At 45.1% G+C, this 19336-nt stretch overlaps 1 protein-coding gene across 1 annotated transcript in view; it reads right to left on the minus strand.

The window, feature by feature from the left end:
* SNTG2 (syntrophin, gamma 2) overlaps window positions 1-19336 on the minus strand; it is a 269966-nt gene that overhangs the window by 58224 nt on the left and 192406 nt on the right. Inside the window, exon 16 of the mRNA XM_011989536.1 lies at window positions 10604-10625. Coding sequence (XP_011844926.1) covers window positions 10604-10625 — 22 coding nt within the window. The remainder of the gene's footprint in view (window positions 1-10603; window positions 10626-19336) is intronic.

Below are 19336 nucleotides of genomic sequence, written 5' to 3' on the forward strand. Positions count from 1 at the left end.
GGGTTTCACCGTGTTAGCCAGGATGGTCTTGATCTCCTGACCTCGTGATCCGCCTGCCTCGGCCTCCCAAAGTGCTGGGATTACAGGCTTGAGCCACCGCACCCGGCCCAGTCTTTTCAATAAATGGTGCTGGTAAAACTCGATATCCATTTGCAAAAATTAAGTGGAACCCTTATCTTCCATCATATCCCAAAATTAAATGAAAATAGATAAAAACGCTAAATGTTACAGCTAAAATTGTAAAATTCTTATGATTAAAAATAGGGGGAATACTGCATGACACTGGACTTGGCAATGATTTTTTAGACATGACACCAAAAACACAGGCAACCAAAAAAGCAGACAAATGGAATAATACCAAAATTAAAACTTTTGTGTATCAGAGGACACCAACAAAGAATGGAAATCCAACCCAGAGAATGTGCAAGTTTGTAAATCATATATCTATTAAGGGGTTGATGTCTAGAATACATAAGAACTCCTACAACCGAACCAGAAGAAAACAAGCAAACAACCCAATTAAGAGATGGGCAAAAGACTTGAACAGACATCACTCCAAGAAGATATATCAATGATCCATCGGCATGTGGAAAGATGCCAACATCACCAGTGATTAGGGAAACAAAAATCAAACCTCAGTGAGATGCCACCTCACACCCGCTAGGATGGCTATGATAAAATACAAACAAGCAAATAAAACAGAAAATAACAAGTGGTGATGAGGCTATGAAGAAATTAGAACCCTTGTGTACTATTGCTAGGAATGTAAAATTTTGCAATGTTACGGAAAACAGCACAGTAACTCCTTATAATTTAAAAATTGAACTGCCACATGATCCAACAATCCTACTTCTGTGTATACACCCAAAGTAACTGAAAGCAGAGACATTACAAGATGATTTGTACACCCATTGATATGGTTTGGCTCTGTGCCCACACCAGAATCTCATGTATTGCAATTCCCAGTGTTGGAGTTGGGGCCTGGTGGGTGACTGGATCATGGGGGTGGTTTTCAGTGGTTTAGCACCATCCTCCTAGTGCTGTCTTGTGAGAGAGTTCTCACGAGATCTGGTTGTTTAAAGGTGTGCAGTACTTCTCGGCCAGGCGCGGTGGCTCACACCTGTAATCCCAGTACTTTGGGAGGCCAAGGTGGGTGGACTGCTTGAGGTCAGGAGCTCGAGATCAGACTGGACAACATGGCAAAAACCCCGTCTCTACTAAAAATACATAAATTAGCTGTGTGTGGTGGTGCGTGTCTGTAATCCCAGCTACTCAGGAGGCTGAGGTGGAAGAATTGCTGGAACCTGGGAGGCGGAGGTTGCAGTAAGCCAAGATCATGCCACTGCAGTACAGCTTGGGTGACAGAGTGAAAGTCCATCTAAAAAAAAAGGGTGTAGAACTTCCCCTTCACGCTCTCTCTGTCCCTCTCCGCCATGTGAAGACAAAAAAAAGGGTGTAGAACTTCCCCTTCACGCTCTCTCTGTCCCTCTCCGCCATGTGAAGACAAAAAAAAGGGTGTAGAACTTGCCCTTCAAACTCTCTCTGTCCCTCTCCGCCATGTGAGGACGGGGCTTGCTTCCCTTTCGCCTTCTGCCATGATTGTAAGTTTCCCGAGGCCTCCCCAACCGTGCCTCCTGTATAGCCTGTGGAACTGTGAGTCAATTAAACTACTTTTCTTCATAAATAACCCAGCCTCAGGTAGTTCTTTATATCAACGCGAGACGGACTGATACACCATTTTTATAGCAGCATTATTCCCAACAGCCAAAAGGCAGAAACCACTCAAGTGTCCATCAATGGATGAACGGATGAACCAAATGTTACATCCATGCAATGGAATATTACTCACCTCTGAAAGGAAGGAAACTCTGACATGCCACAACAGGGATGACCTTGAGAACATTATGCTAAGTTAAATAAGTCAGGCACAAACAGACCGACACTGCACGAGTCTGCTCATATGAAATATCTGCAGTCCTCAGATTCATAGAGACGGGAAGTGGAATAGTGGGTGCCATGGGCTGGGGTTGGAGCATGGGGAGCTGGTGTTTAATGGCAATGGAGCTCCGGCTTTGCAAGATGACAGGGTTCTGCTGCTGGTGGTGACAGCTGGACACCACTGTCAATGCCCTCAATGACTGTGCACCGTATACTTTAAAGTGTTACATTTTATGTGATGTATATTTTACCACATTTTTAAAACAAGGGCCCTACTCCAAAGACGGCTACAGGTTGACTATGGCCCACGCTTATTTTCTGTGCAAATAGGCACGAGTTCACGCAAAGTCAACACAGACGTCAGTGTTTGCTGCCCACAGTGCACAAAGTGTGTCATGGGCTTCCAGGGTACGATCTGCCAAGCGATCGACACAAAGCAGGTGGCAGGAGTGAGGCGGGGGGAAGGGGCAGTCAGAGAAATTGTTGGGGAGAAACACGCCGGCAGTGAGTGGACTGAGCAGGCTCCACTTGAGTGCACATGGCACCCAGTGCCCCAGGAAAGATGAGGGAAGGACGGCAGCAGAAGAAGCCATTTTGAAGGTGAGAACAGGACCCCAGTCACCTGGGGATGTGGACCTGAGGTTCCAGAATGAGCTGCAGATAAGTAAAGATTGGCATCATTGCTAGTTTGGAATATCTAAGGGTGTGAGATTGATTAGGATCTCTGAAGATAATGCTAGTGGCAGGGAGTGAAGATGCTGGGGGTGATGCCAACACTTGGGCTTTCAAGCCAAGTAGAGATGATGGCGGAGAGCAGAAGACAGCCATGAGAAAGTCAGAAAATGATCAAGATGATCATGGAAAAGCGGCTAACGAAGGAGCCGTAATCAACAACGTCAAAGGCCAAGGCTGAAAGGAATCATGCGTAAGAGTAGACCAGGAGTCTGAAGTCAGATCTGTGTGGCTAGGGATGACCTGCAAATGCAGGGGCTGGGGGAGATGGAAGAGTAGGCCGGGGAAAGGCTGCATGTGTATGCGTAGGTGTAAGTGTGTACACAGAAGTGGTTGTGGCATGAGCATGTGTGAATACATGCATGCATGAATGTGCATGAGTGTGCATGTGTGCAAGTGTGTGAGGTTGTCATGTTTACACACATTTTTATGGGTGTGCGTGTGTGGGCATGCATGTAAGTGCATATGCATAACTGTGAATGTGCACAAAAATGTATGTATGTCTCTTCATGCGTGTGCTGTACCCATGTGCATGTATACTTGTGTGTGTGGTATGTGGGTGTGTGCGTGTGTGTGTGCAGTATGTGTACACATGCATGCATGGGCCTGTGTGCACATGTGAATGCATATGTGTGTCGTGTGTGCACATGTCCATGTATGTGCCTGTGTGTGTGAATGCGTGGGTTTGGGGTGTTTGTAGCCTGTTGCTGAGCTTGGGAAGGGGGTCATCTTGGAGCATAGCTGAGCACCATTAACTTAGTTAAATTTATGTTCTTGGTGACACAAATTTCTTCCTCGGACCTTCAGAGATTTACATGGTGTTTGCTGGATCTCAGACCTTGTGCCTGATGACAAGTAGCAGAAATGAGACAGCCGGGAACACATTGCCCTACGTGAGCTCTGCTCTGAGTGGTCTAGATATGATGTCAGTCTCCACACAGAGATTAGTCTGTTTTGTTCACTGCAGGTTCTCCAAGGCCTAGAACATAAGTGCCACCCAGAAAACACTTGCTGAGTAAGCAAAAATAGCCAACTTGGATAGCATTTGCCATGTGCCAGGCACCACTGTAAGCCGTATAAATACCAATCACTCATAAATATCAAAACAACTGTAGGGGATTAATTCTATTATCCTGTTTTCTACAGAAGAAAACTGAGGCAAAGGCCTTTTTAAAAACTTGCCCAAGGTTCCAGGTGGTCAGGGTGGAAGCTGGGCTCACCCCAGGTGCTCTGCCCCGGGGCCAGGCTGTCCATCACGATGCTGTGCGGAATGCATGAGTGAGGTGGCAGTCTTGGGTCTTAAAGTCAACACCTGGGAAGGCTTCTCCTTCCATTAATGCAGCCACAAAACCATGGATGGAAAAGGACGCACCTTATTTTTCACGTGGAAATGCCGCTTGGGCCCTTTTCATGACGGCAGACTCTTCAGTGGTGGCCAGAGGGTGAAAACAACAGGTCACGCTGTTAGCGGGTGAAGCTGCTCCGTGGCCCCGGCCCTCCGATGAGAACGGTGAGTCTCACTGTCTGGCACGTGCTATTCAGGGTTTGCTCGTTCAGTGTCACCATCAGGAGCATGTTCCACCATCACTGTGCCACCTGCACTGAGTACTCTGGGCCCTTCCTGCTGCTGTTCTCCACCCCTGCTCAACCAGATGCAGCACCAAGCAATGTGTGGGCTGGGGCTCATTCCTCGAATAAAGGGGCATGTTCACAGTTCAGCTTCCCCATGAACAAGACACGTGGTGAACACGTTTAGAAACCGTCTGTCTGGTCAGAGCAGCACAGAGGTGAGGTGAGAAGGAAAAGCTGCCGGACTCACCTCGCCTCCAACTTCACTCGAGGTTGGCTCAGACAAAGGAGCATCTGCTGCATCCACAGAGGCCCTGGTGCCTCCTGCTGGACTATTTCTATTTCCAGTTATCAGCTTTTCTCTAAAGAAATTAAATTGTTCAAAAGTTTTTAAGTCTTTCCAACATTCCTTAAACGTGGGTAACAATCACTCATTGTTTAGACAGAAGGAAGGAATGAGGAACAAGGGGCAGGTGACTCAGCTGTGACTCCTCGGCGGGAAAAGCACAGAGTGAGCAAAGATGTTCTCCTCCCCAACCCAGAGCTCCTTCCAAACACGCCTGCCCTTCTGGGAGCTTTGTCTATGAGCTGTGCCCACCTGGAGGACACATCTTCACCAGCCCCCTCGTTCTGAAAGAGTGAAGAGGCCACCGGGGAAGTGCCCGGAAATGTGCCTGCCTCCTTCAGTGAGCAAGTCATGACAACCACAGCGACACTCAGGTAACCTGTTGACGAATGTTCTTCAGAGCAAGTGTGATGGTTAATAGAGTGTGAATTCAACCGGATTGAAGGGTGCAAAGTGTTGATCCTGGGAGTGTCTGTACAATTTGCCAGCAGCAGAGACCAACACTGAGCCCTCGATATGGCACCATTCCTCAGAGTGACCAGCCAGCTCCCCGGTGGCAGGCTGATTATATTGGGCCTCTTCCATCATGGAAAGGACAGAGGTTTGTCCTCACTGGAATAGATACTTACTCTAAACATGGGTTTGCCTATCCTGCACGCAATGCATCTGCCAAGACTACCATCCGTGGACTTGCGGAATGTCTTATCCACCGTCAGGTATGCCACACAGCATTGCCTCTGACCAAGGCACTCACTTTATGGCTGACAAAGTGCAGCAGTGGGATCATGCTCATGGAATTCACTGGTCTTACCATGTTCCCCATCATCCTGAATCAGCTGGATTGACAGAACGGTGGAATGGTCTTTTGAAGTCACAGTTACAACACCAACTAGGTGACAATACTTTGTAGGGCTGGGGCAAAGTTCTCCAGAGGGCCATGTATGCTCTGAATCAGCGTCCGATATATGGTCCTGTTTCTCCCATAGCCAGGATTCACAGGTCCAAGAGTCAAGGGGTAGAAGAGGAAGTGGCACCACTCACCATCACCCCTAGTGATCCACTAGCAAAATTTCTGTTTCCAGTTCCCTCGACATTATGTTTTGCTGTCCTAGAGGTCTTAGTTACAGGGGGAGGAATGCTGCCACCAGGACACACAAGGGCAATTCCCTTAAACTGGAAGTTAAGATTGCCACCTGGACACTTTGGGCTCCTCCTACCTTTAAGTCAACAGGCTAAGAAGGGAGTTACAGTGTTGGCTGGGATGATTGACCCAGAGTAAGACGAAATCAGTCTACTACTCCACAATGGAGGTAAGGAAGAGTATGCAAGGAACACAGGAGCTCCATTAGGGCATTTCTTAGTATTAGCACGCCCTGTGATTAAGATCAATGGGAAACTACAACAGCCCAATCCAGGCAGGACTACAAATGGGCCAGACCCTTCAGCGATGAAGGCTTGGGTCACTCTACCAGGAAAAAAAAAAACAAAAAACCACGACCTGCTGAGGTGCTTGCTGAAGGCAAAGGGAATACAGAATGGGCAGGAGAAGAAGTTAGTCATCAACACCAGCTACAACCATGGGACCAGCTACAGAAATGAGGACTGTAATTGTCATGAGTATTTCCTCCTCCTTTTGTTAAAAACACGCTTCTGCATGTATACACCTGTACTAAGAAAGTATCTTCATTTCTTTTTTCCTTTATCATGTGACATAAGATTTATTGACTTCATATAAGCATTTAAGTATTGTTAACTTTGTGTAATAGTATTTGGGTTGGGGATTGGTGCGTTTCCAGTCGTACCAAGGATAGTTGTATTATATTAGGTGTAACTATGAAATGATTGTCTTTATTTGAAGATTATATATAATCTCAGGAGATGTGTATGCGGTCAAGTCGACAAGGGTGGACTTATGATGGTTAATACTGAGTGTCAACTTGATTGGATTGAAGGATGCAAAATGTTGATCCTGAATGTTGCTATGAGGGTGTTGGTAAAGCAGATGAACATCTGAATCAGTGGGCTGGGAAAGGCAGACCCGCCCTTATTCTGGGTGAGCACCATCTCATCAGCTGCCAGCACGGCCAGAATATAAAGCAGGCAGAAGAATGTGAAAAGTCTAGATTGGCCCAGCCTCCCAGCCCACATCTTTCTCCTGTGCTGGATGCTTCCTGCCCTCAAACGTCGGACTTCATGCTCCTCAGCTTTGGGACTCGGACCGGCTTCCTTGCTCCTCAGCGTGCAGATGGCCTGCTGTGGGATCTTGTGATCGTGTGAGTTAGTAATACTTAATAAACTCCCATATATACATATACATATCATATTTATATATTTATATTTATAGAGAGAGTTATAAAACTAATATGAGATATATATATATAATCTCCTATTAATTCTGTCCCTGTAGAGAACCCTAATACAGTAAGTATAAGGTTTCCTACAACCTGACACACAGTCAATGTGCGATAAATGTTTGAGTTTATGATTAATAAGCAAAACTGAATATTTTAGTTACAAACACAAATGTCTATTTTAGAAATGTAATATGATTCCAGTATTTAGAATTGGTGATTTAGTTGACATCAGCTTCAATTTTCTACTTGTTTTGTATAAACATATGTTTAAGTGAAATTTTAAAAGGTAAGGCCAATTTAATCTTGCCTTACTCACAGAAAACATGACACGCTTTTCCAGGGCCCCATACGCCAACTGAGAACACAGCTGGTTTGGAGTCTACATCGAAGGGAAATAGATGGTGAGAAATGTATTCTCTTTTTAGGTGGTTTTGTAAGTTTTTTGAGGGGTGCCTGACTGTGATACATTGGAGACTCTGGGGTTCCAAAGAAAAACAAGAGAGATTCTCCGTGCCATCACCGAGCTCGCATCCCAGAAAAATGCTGGGCTTGGGGTTCTCACACTTTGCCAGGTTCAGTCGGCTGCCGCCTTCCTATCAGCAGCCGTCAGAATCACAACAGCTAAAAGTTGGAGAGAGAGGGAACGTTACAATGTGAACAATTAATAAAAGCTAATTTGCTCTTCCCAGGATGGGGGTGTTAACTGAAGGATTAGATTAGCCCTGAAATAAATGATGGAGCAGAAATAGAAACATTACCACCAGCGCTCTTAGTTCCCATCTAATTAAATTAAGCCATAACGGCTTTTGGAGAAATAAACTGCCAGCTGCAGCCCGCTCCCTACTCCAGCATCTTTCCAGGGGAGATTCACAGGAGCTCACAGGCACCAAGAGCAACGCTCAGCATCACTCTTCAAGACGGCAGGTCGGTGGCTCACGGCAGAGGCTTTCAAATATGTACCGTGAGGTCCTCCGTTTAAATCTGTCAAACAAAATTCCCAGCCAGAGCACAGCGCCAATGTTCTAGCCCCTGTTTCTCTCAGCGGCTCTGTTTTATATTCCGATGGGAAAAGAAGACAGAGGGCTCTTTAACTGTGTATTCCTCTAATAGTTATCCATGCCCAAGACTCGCTTTAATTCAGGAAACGCCGCCTCCACAGTCGCTGAGCTTCTGTAGGAACAGGATACGAATGACCGGGCACGCCTGCTGTGTGATGGTCCTGACGACGCCCCCTGTGAGAGGGAGGTCCACAGAGAACTGTGGAAGACACAGAGAAGCCAGGGCCACACACAGGCTGTGGCGAGGGGAGGGCATCCAGGCTGGGGCACAGCGTGTGGGACAGAAAGCCCCAGAGACAGACAGGGTGAACGGTGTCCTGGGCACAGTCGGTCCTCAGACAAGCCTGGCAGGTCTGGGAAGGAGGGTCGGTGGGCCCTGTCCAGGCAGCTCTGGATGCCCTGCAGGTGCACAGCAGCTCTGAAGACTAATTTGTAACTGGACAGTGGACAAGAGACACCTTACAGCCGAGGGACTGTCAATGCCGATGAGCGCAAGGGCCATGGGGCTGAGGAGCCTCCATGTTGGCCAAAGGGAGGCAAAGGGGTGGGCACCCCGGCCCCAAGCAGCCCCATCAGCAGGGGTCTGGGTGTGCACAGGCCCAGCAGGGTCAGGCCCGGAAGATTGGTGAGCGGAGACTTTGGAGCATGACCACCAGCCCGGTGCAGGGGTGCGGCTGAGGAGTTAGGGTGTGGGCGGCAGCAGTGAGCAGGAGACCACCGACCACCCGCCTTTCCCGGAAGGAGCAGGCCACGGTGGCTTTGTCCGTGGCTGCAGCCAGGCTCTGCGAGCCCTGGAGAAGGGATTTTCCTTCTGGGTGTGGGCGGTGCCTGGAAGACTGAAAATCCAGAGACTGGGATCCTCTGAGTTTAGCTACCGACCTTCCGTGGCCACTTCTGTCTTGATATCTGTATTTTGTGCCTTTTGACTATTTTTAACCTTAATTTAGAAAACAGATGTGCAGGATCTCTGTAGTAAACGGCATCTGCGTGAGCAAAGGGAGCTCATCTGTCTTTCACAGGCCGACGTGTTGGGACCATCAGGAAATGCCGGCGCTCTACTTTGAAGTGGTCGATTGTATCAGTCATGAAAGAAAGTCATGAGGCAGGGACTGAACCTGGTCTTGGAGAGTGCCCAGCTCACTGACGCGGGGGCGGGGGAGTTCCTGGAGGGACGCGCTAGCCGGGGAGGCAGCGTGATTGTGAGTGATGCTTGGCAGGACTTTGCAGGTACAGCCTCTGGATTCCTGTTTGGTGGAATTTTGGGGATTATGATTAAAAAGCATCCAGCACAGATGCCATTCAGCCCAGCTTGAAGCTGGGCCTTCTAAATGTGTTGGGTGCATTTCTGACTTCCAGAGCATGCAGTCGCATTTCTTTGATCAACAATGTTTTCAGCTGAAAGAGTTTAGGTACGTGTATGAATAATAAATGCAAAATAAATTCCAAAAGGAAGACATTAACTTCGTCTAAACGGCTCACAAGACAATGGTAGATACAGAATTTATATTGTGCTCCTAGTATCGAATGAAAATGGGCTTTTTTATGTGGAGTAACTTGGCGGGGCACGTAAACTACTCCCCTACAAGTGCCATTCGCTTCGCTGCAGAAGAGAATCCCACACTCATTCCAGGTGTCTGGAAAAACAGCCACGGGACGGACATTGTTACAGTCATACCAAAGCCAATAAGTGAGGCGGGCACACGTTTAAAAACACATCCATACGATATTAGTATTTATTATGGTTTTGATAATGCAAGACTGACAGCTCCAGGCAGGCTGAGGCTGGACGTCTACGTGCAAGCCAGATTCCCAGAGTCAGGAGATTTTCCTATAGAAACAATGCTAGAATGGCAGCAAGGTCACGAGGCTCAGCCGTGAGCCCATCCACCTCTTCACAGGCTTGAGTGGCAACTTTACCTCGCTACGTGTCCACAGGCACAGCAGCAGAGCGTAACTCTACCTCTCTACGCGTCCATGTACACAGCAGCAGAGCGTAACTCTACCTCGCTATGTGCCCACAGGCACAGCTGCAGAGCGTAACTTTACCTCTCTACGTGTCCATGTGCACAGCAGCAGGGTATAACTTCACTTGTGAATATCTGAGTTTGAATATGCAAACTAGTAGTTATCAGATTTGACAAACTTTATACAAAGTTTCTATAATTACACAACACACTTAATAAAAGCAAAGCACTAGCAGTAGAAAAATTGGCATCAGTTAGATACTTCCAGAAAGTTTGTAAATGAATGCATGGAATAACTTTAATATGAGGTCACTTGTGAATTTATTGAAATTCGTAATTTGCTTCAGTGGTTAAGAATACACTACAGAGAGGATTTAAGCGAATGAATAACAATTTTAAGGAAAAGCTGAATTTTAACATAGATTTGGATGAGGCTCCAAAACAGTGAGGAGTCCCAGGAGCCTCTGACCTTGGCGCTTCCCCTGAGAGGGGCTGGAGAAGCTCAAGAGGAATCAAGGGGTCCCACCAAGGCCAGTCCCTTCCCAGGCCATTTGTGCAACTACTGTGTATTTAAGGAAAACGAAACATTTAAGAGTCATCGACAGAAGCCACACAATTATATTGGCGGTTTTAACTTAAAATAAAGCTGACTGCCAAACCAGCTCTGAAAGTGATGAGGTAAATTAGAACTGCAATAAGGTTCGTGTACATAATGAAGATAATCTAAAACTTAATTGAGTAATTAAACTGGAGGTTCTGGTAACAAATAATTATCTTTTAATGACCCCATAAATCTATTCTAATCCAATGTTATTCAGTATTTCACCTGACTTTCTCTTAGGTTCTCTTGATTTTTTTCAGAAGAAACAAAAATACATTTGTAGTATTATTCTATATCATATTTCAAAATCTCATTAATAATAGTGGTTTGTTAAATAATTCAAGAAAGAGTTTTTGAAAATTTATCTAGAAAATTAATTTAAGCATATAAGAAAATTATGTTTTGCATATTTCCATGTGAAGTACTTTATAAACCTCAATTAATTAAATTTTATAATATTATGCAAAGATAAAATAATCTTGTTAGGAATAAGTACACGAATTCTTAGGAAGGTTCAGTGACTTATTCAAAACTATCTTCCAGCCACTTATGAATTTAAAAAAGGCAGCATGTGCATCTGTCTGTCTCATATACAATGAATCTAGCCATGGTGCTCAGAAAAGATTTTGCATCACTGCTGGATGTTATCTGCAATGCCCAGAAATAGCGGCCCTGGAACCCTGTACTCCAGCTGCCAGTGCAGTGAGAGGGTCGCCCTGGGCTAGGTGGACGCCTGACTGACCGCTGGAGAAAAGCACCTACCCTGACCAGCTTCCCATCTGAAAACATCGCAAAAAGCACGCAGCACATCAGAGATGTTGTGCAGACACAGTGAAAGAAAACCTTTCTGGTTACAAAAAACAGCACAAACCACATGAGAAATGATATAAGCAAAAGACTTCAGAAGGACCAAACAGCCCACACACGAACACACGAAAGCTTAACTCCTGTACAGGAGCCCCTGCTCCTCCAGGACGGTTACATTCCGAGACCCTTAAGGAATGGCTGAAAGCATGGAGGTAAGGAACCCTATCTATGCTGTATACCACGTTTCTTCCTACATACATACATACATACCTGCAACAAAGTTTAACTTGTGAATTAGGTGCAGTAAGAGATTAGTAACAAAAACTAATAATAAAGCAATTATTACTGTATACCAGCATCTCTACGCTTGCACCTCAGTCACCCTTATGTGACATGACTACATCCGATAAGAGTGACCTGAATACAAGCACTGTGATGCTGTAAGAGTCGATCTGATCACCGAGACGGACGCTAAGTGACTAATGGGTGGTGTTCAGCCTGGATGCACTGACAGAGGGGTGATCCGCGCACTGACAGAGGGGTGATCCGCGCACTGACAGAGGGGTGATCCGCGCACGGACAGAGGGGTGATCCGCGCATGGACAGAGGGGTGATCCGCGCACCAACAGAGGGGTGATCCGCGCACGGACAGAGGGGTGATCCACGCACTGACAGAGGGGTGATCCGCGCACGGACAGAGGGGTGATCCGCGCATGGACAGAGGGGTGATCCGCGCACCGACAGAGGGGTGATCCGCGCACCGACAGAGGGGTGATCCGCACACTGACAGAGGGGTGATTTGAGCACTGGAGGGTATTGATACAGCAGGGTGGCATGAGATTCATTACAGTACTCAGAAGATGTGCAATTTAAAACTTAGGAATTATTCATTTATGGAACTTTTCATTTAATGTCTTTAGACCACATTTGACCACGGGTCACTGAAACCTCAGAAAGCAAAACGGAATCGAAGGGAGACTACTGTGTGTCACACTTACATAAAGGGGCTGACATCTTCACTTGGGTTTTCTTTGCTCTTGGTTTTGAAAGAAGAGAAAGAAGCATTAGTATTTGTTTTCTTGGCTACCACTGCACTAGAAATGGCCATGAAGTTTGGAGGGAGGCCTACTACAGGAAGCAGCAAGAAAAACAGAATTAATGCTTGTAGGACGAGTAAGGAATCTAAAACTGAACCTAGCAGATGGTCAGGTAACAACGTACCTCACCAGCACCTGGTGCCCTCCATAAACAGCAACACTGTACAGTAACTGACATGGTCAGGTAACAACATACCTCATTAGTACTCCCTACCCTCCATAAACAGCAACCTGGTACGATAACTGACATGGTCAGATAACAACATATCTCACTAGTGCCTCGTACCATCCATGAACAGCAACGCAGTGCAGTAACTGACATGGTCAGGTAACAACATACCTCACTAGCACCTACACTACAGATTTGGTGCCCTCTGTAAACAACAATACATTGCATTAACTGACATGGCTGCTTACTTAGCCAAGTTGCCCCAAAATGAGGTTACTTGTGCACTGTGATTAAGCAGGTGAAGTGCATATGATATTGTGAAACTTAGTCACCAAAAAGTCGTTCCAGATTTGCTTGGAACTGAAAGAGATGTCCCAGTTATCTGAAAATTTTGCAGATTGACTGATGACATTTGATAAATGAAATAATCACCATTTTAGTAATGTGGTGAAGTTAACACTCAGCATGAAGTATGGAGAGAATGTTACTCATTGGAAAACCAGAGAAGCATGATCTTCCCCTCCTTTCCAGTGGGGATGGAAACCCCGTTGACATGGAGACCCTGGAGCGGTGCCGGACACTTCCGGCGGGATCTCCGTAGAGCTTGTGTGAGGCCGTGCCCCTGCCGCCCTCTGAGAAGCCACCGGGCTGCCTTCCCTCCTCCCCTGCATCGCCCTGCACGAAAACCTCTTGGAGGTGCCTGGTTTGCGTGTCCCCAGCTGCCTCTTCCCTGGCATCACGTGGAAAAGCCTAACTCCCTGCTATGGCTTGGATGTGGTTTGTCCCAACCAAAACTCATGTTGAAATTCACAGGCTGACTTCAGAGATATCCAGGTTTGGTTCTAGACCACTGCAATACAGCAAATGTCACAATAAAACAAGTCTTACTAATTGGTTTCTGGGTGCATATAAAAGCTAGGCTTATATTATACTGCAAAGTGTGCAAAGCGTTATGTCTACAAAGCAATACACAAACCTTAATTTAAACACACTTTATTGTTAAAATAACCTAGTGGTCATCTGAGCCTTCAGTGAGTCTTCCTTTTTTAGCGGAGAGAGGACCTTGCCTGGATGTTGGCTGCTGACTGATGCCGATGGTGGTTCCTGAAGCTTGGAGTGGTTGTGGCAATTTCTTAAAATAAGACAACAATGAAGTTTGCCTCATCGATTTACTCTTCTTCTCATGAAAGGTTTCTCTGTAGCATGTGATGCTGTTTGACAGAATTTTACCCATGGTAGAAATTCTTTCAAAATTGAAGCCAATTCTCTCAAACCTTGCTGCTACTTTAGCAGCTAAATTTATGGAATATTCTAAATGTTCTGTTGTCATTTCAGCAATATTAATATCATCTTTACCAGGAGTAGATTCCATCTTAAGAAACCATTTTCTTTGCTTATCCGTAAGAGTAACGCCTCATCTGTCCTAAGTTTATCCTGAGATTGCAGCAATTCAGTCATCTTCAGGCTTCACTTTTATTCTTGTCCTCTTGCTATTTCTATCGCATTTGCAGTGACTTCCTCCACTGAAGTCTTGAATCCCTCGGTCATCCATGACGTTTGGAATCAACTTCTTCCAAACTCCTGCTAATGCTGATACTCTGACATCCTCCGAAGAGTCACAAGTGTTTCTAATGAGATCTAGGGTGGTGAATCTTTTCCAGAAGGTTTTCAATTTACTTGTTCATCAGAGGGTTCACTATCCATGGCAGCTATAACCTTATGAGATATATTTCTTAAACAATAAAACTTGAAAGTCAAAATTACTCCTTGACTTGTAACCTGTAGAGTAGATGTTGTGTTATCAGGCATGAAAACAACATTAATCTTGGATATCTCCACAAGAGCTCCTGAGTGACCAACTGCATTGTCAATGAGTAGCAATATTTTGAAAGGAATCTTTTTTTCTGAGCAGTTGGTCTCAACAGTGGGCTTAAAATATTTACTAAACCATGCTGTCAACAAATGTGCTGCCATCCAGGCTTCGTGGTTTTGTTTCTAGAGCACAGGCAGAGTAGATTTAGCATCATTCTTTAGGGCCCTAGGCTTTTCGGAATGGTGAATGAACCTTGGCTTCAACTTAAAGTCTCCATATCCATTGGCCCCTAATAAGAGAGTCAGCCTGTCCTTTGGTGCTTTGAAGTCAGGCAATGATGTTTGTCCAGCTCTGAAAGTCCCGGATGGCATCTTCTTCCAATAGAATGCTGTTTCATCTACATGGAAAATCTATTGTTTAGTGTCGCCTCCTTTACCAGTGCTGTTAGCTGGATCTTCTGGAGAACTTGCTGTTTCATCTACATGGAAAATCTATTGTTCAGTGTCGTCTCCTTTATCAGTGCTGTTAGCTGGATCTTCTGGAGAACTTGCTGCAGCTTCCTCGTCAGCACTTTCTGCTTCACTTTGCACTTTCATGTTCTGGAGACAGATTCTTTCCTTTAACTTCATGAACCCACCTCTGCTAGCTTCCAATTTTTCTTCTGCAGCTTCCTCCCTTCTCTAAGCCTTCATAGGATTGAAGAGAGCTAGGGTCTTGTTCTGGATTAGGCTTTGGCTTAAAGGAGTATTGTGGCTGGTTTGTTGTTGTTCAGCACGTTGATCTTGTTCAGAACTTTCTTCACAGCAGCAGTATGGCTATTTTGCTTTCTTATTATTCATGAGTTCACTGGAGTTGCACTTTTAATTTCCTTCAAGAGCTTTTCCTTCACATTCACAATCTGGCTGTTTGGCACAAGAAGGTTTTGACCTGTCCTGGCTTTTGGCATGCGTTCCTCACAAAGCTTAATCATTTCTAGCTTTTGATTTAAAGTGAGAGACATGTGGCTCTTCCTTTCACTTGAATACTTCGAGGCCATTCCAGGGTTGTTAACTGGCCTAATTTCAATATTGTTGTGCCTCGTGGAATGAGGAGGCCCAAGGAAAAGAAGAGAATGGGGAAACGACTGGTCAGTGGAGCAATCAGAACACACATAGCAGTGACTGATTAAGTTTGTCATGTTATATGAGCAAGATTGGTGGTGCCTGAAACCAATTACAACAGTAACAACAAAAACTGATCACAGATCACAGTGACAGATGTAGTAATAAGGAAAACATTGGAAATACTGCAAGAATTCCCACAATGTGACAGAGACATGGAGACATAACAGAGCACATGCTCCTGGAAAAATGGCAGTGATAGATTTGCTTACCACAGGGTTGCCTTAAATCTTCAGTTAAAAATAAATAATAAAAAGAGTATCTGCAGAGCTTAACAAAGCAAAGCACAATAAACCAAGCGGAGTTTGTAGTTGCCAAGGTAAGGATGTTGGGAGGTGGAGCCTTTCACAGGTGGGGACTAATGCAGGGCGTTCGGGTCACGATGGCTCCGCCCTGGTGGGTGGTTTGATGCCATTCTCCAGGTGGTGAGAGAGTCCTCCCTCTCAGGAGACTGGATGAGTTTTTTCAGGAGTGAATTAGTTTTTACAAGGATAGGCTGTTGTAAAGCCAGGACACACTTCCTATTTGGCCCCTTTGCACATGTCGGCTTCCTCTTTGATCTACTGCATGTGAAGACTCAGCAGAAAAGCCCTGGTCAGAAGCCAGTGCCTTGCCCTTGAACTTCCCAGCCTGCAGAACTATGAGCAAAATAAGCCCTTTTTCCTTTATAAATTACCTAGCCTCAGCTATTCTGTTACAGCAACACTAAATACACTAAGACTCTCCCACTGAGCCTTTGTGCAGGGGTCCACCAGCCAGGCGGATCCCCCTTCCATCTACCTTGGCACACACACCAGTGACAAATGTGAATGTGCAATGGTCATGCTCCTAGATCAAAATCCAGGCAGAATCATCCTGATCGAGGGCAGAATGGTGAGTTCTCAGAACAAAATCCAGGCAGAATCATCCTGATCGAGGGCAGAATGGTGAGTTCTCAGAACAAAATCCAGGCAGAATCATCCTGATCGAGGGCAGAATGGTGGTTCTTAGAACAAAATCCAGGCAGAATCATCCTGATCGAGGGCAGAATGGTGAGTTCTTAGATGTGACACCAAAAACACAATCCATAAAAGAAAAACTCAATGAAGTGGACCTCATTAAAATGAAACTATTGCTCTGGAAATTAGACAGAATGTACTCTTGTTGCTTTGGGAGTCTTCCATATCATTGCCTGTGCCAGTAGCTCATTCTTTCTGTTGATGAATTCCATTCCTTTATATAGATACACACATGTTTTTGATTGATTCCTACGTCAGTGACCATTTGGGTTGTTTTTAATTATTGGTGTTTACAAATGAAGCTGTTATGAGCATTTTTGCTACACCAGGGTAACGAGAAACTTTCTGGATCTTATGGTGAGTTTGTCTTTACATTTAAGACACTGTCAAGTTGGGTGTGTCATTTTCCACAGCCGCCAACAGTGAATGAGACTTCCAGTTCCTTCCCTTCTCCATCAACACTTGGCATCGTCAGTCTTTTAAAATTTACTCATTCGAGTATGTGTGCTGTGAGATTTCACTGTTTTAATTTGCACTTCCCTACATGCTAATGATTTTGAGCATATTTTAACATAGCTATTTCCCATCTAGAAATCTTTTTTGAAGTGTTTATTCAGTCTTTTCCCAAATTTCTTATTTTCTTGTCATTGAGCTTTGAGATCTTTTTATACATTATAGATAGAAGTCCTTTATCAGTTACATGCCTTGCAAAGATTTTCTCCCAGTTTTCATATCTTCTCTTCATTATCTTAGCAGTGTTTTTCAAATAATAGATGCTTTTAATTTCAAGTCTAAATTATCAATTTTCTTTCATGATTTGTGCTTCTGGTTTTGTATCTGAGAAATATTTGCATAACTGGAGGTCACACAGACTTTACTCTGTTTACTCTTCGAAAAGTTTCATAGTTTTGCACTTAGTTCTATATTCATTGAGTTTATACTTTATATATAATATTTATGTATATAATAAATCAAAGTTTTTTTTTTTTTTATATGGGCATCCTATTCCAGCACAATTTGTTCAGAAGCCTTTCCCTTCTCCACTGAGTTACCTTTGCACGTCTGCCATACACAGAAGCTGTTTTTGGCTGTGCCTGTCTTGATGGTACAGTAGCGGTGGTAAAGGCATCAGTGAATCACGGAGCCACCTTGATTTGCTTAAAATGCTTAAAATTCTGTTGCACATCACACCAAGCAGCAACTAATGCCAGAATATTAACCTGTGTGTGAACAAGAACAGTCTCTGGAGAATCTTTATACACAAAAAGGAGAAATTATGAGAAAAATTTCCAAAACTTGGAAACAGGCAGAAGAAAAGATTGGTGTTCAGTGAGAGCAGCTCAGACCCTGAGTTTCTGTTGACTGGGTAAGTTTCAGCTCAACAGAGGCAAACACCAACTGGTAGTTAATGCTTGTAGTTTCTAACTGGTAGTATAAACTCAGAGACGCCAGTTTATGAGCCTGCTGGATTTTAAGGAGTGAGTTTTCTACCTAAGCCAGCGATCATACACTAATAGATCTTCATTCAGTTGCACATGGACAGTGAGTTTCTCACATGCTCTTTGGACTCCTTAAACGCCCCACTGCTTTCTTCATTAATAAAGAAGCAAAATAAAAACTTTGAGCATGTGTTCATTTTGCATTTTCCTGAGAGCTATGACGTCATCTTTTGAAGTTCTTTTTAAAATCTAGAGTCGTAGCTATTCCAGGTTAAGAAATTGGTGAAACCAGCAGCTAGAAGGCACGTTCATCGGTCTGTTCTGAGGGTGTTCTGAGTATGGCAGGTGGGATTGCTGCGTGTTGCTGCTTAATCTGGTCAAATTGAGTTCAGCGCGTGTCCTGGCCAAATAACTAGCTCCATTATCCCAGTTTTGGTGGCTACATTTCTGAACCTCAGTTTACCTAAAAATTATGACTAAAATATCAAAATTCCCCACAGTACCATGTAGAATGTATTGATGGGACATAAAAAAGAAAAGAAAGAAAAAAATGGAAAACTTAGAATGAAAATACTTATGTCCAAGACCTATCACCACACTTGGGGGCTGTGTGGCCCAGGGCACAGGACCAGAGCCCTGGCATCTTCCTGTGGACCTCAGGCCAGGGCACAGGATCAGAGCCCCGGCATCTTCCTGTGGACCTCAGGCCAGGGCTGCAGGACCCCAGTCCCGGCGTCTTCCTGTGGACCTCAGGCCCAGCCCGCAGGACCAGAGCCCCAGCATCTTCCTGTGAACCTCAGGCCCGGCCCGCAGGACTCGAGTCCCGGAGTCTTCCTGTGGACCTCAGGCCAGGGCTGCAGGACTCGAGTCCCGGCGTCTTCCTGTGGACCTCAGGCCAGGGCACAGGACCAGAGCCCCGGCGTCTTCCTGTGGACCTCAGGCCCGGCCTGCAGGACCCAAGCCCCAGCTCAGGTAACAGGGATGCTGCTCAGGAACCAGGCGCCTGCCACCCCGACATTGTGAACACACGCGAAGACGGTTTGCTAACTAGCAGAACACACTCATATGTGTTACTACCATGTAAGTGAAGACATTTTGTGACGTTAAAATGCTTAAACATGAAGGTCGCACTCTTGATGTAATATCTGGTATGATAACAGTTTACAACCTTGTAAGTTTCCTCAGCCCATTCAGAATATCTGCCACAGACCACTACGTTTACATCTTTCTTTCTTTCTTTTGTATTCTTTCTTCATTACAATGGATAAGGCTTAGAAAGTACCTGAATAAT

The sequence above is a fragment of the Mandrillus leucophaeus genome, unplaced genomic scaffold, assembly GCF_000951045.1.
Source record: "Mandrillus leucophaeus isolate KB7577 unplaced genomic scaffold, Mleu.le_1.0 Scaffold355, whole genome shotgun sequence".
Taxonomy (NCBI): Eukaryota; Metazoa; Chordata; class Mammalia; order Primates; family Cercopithecidae; genus Mandrillus; species Mandrillus leucophaeus.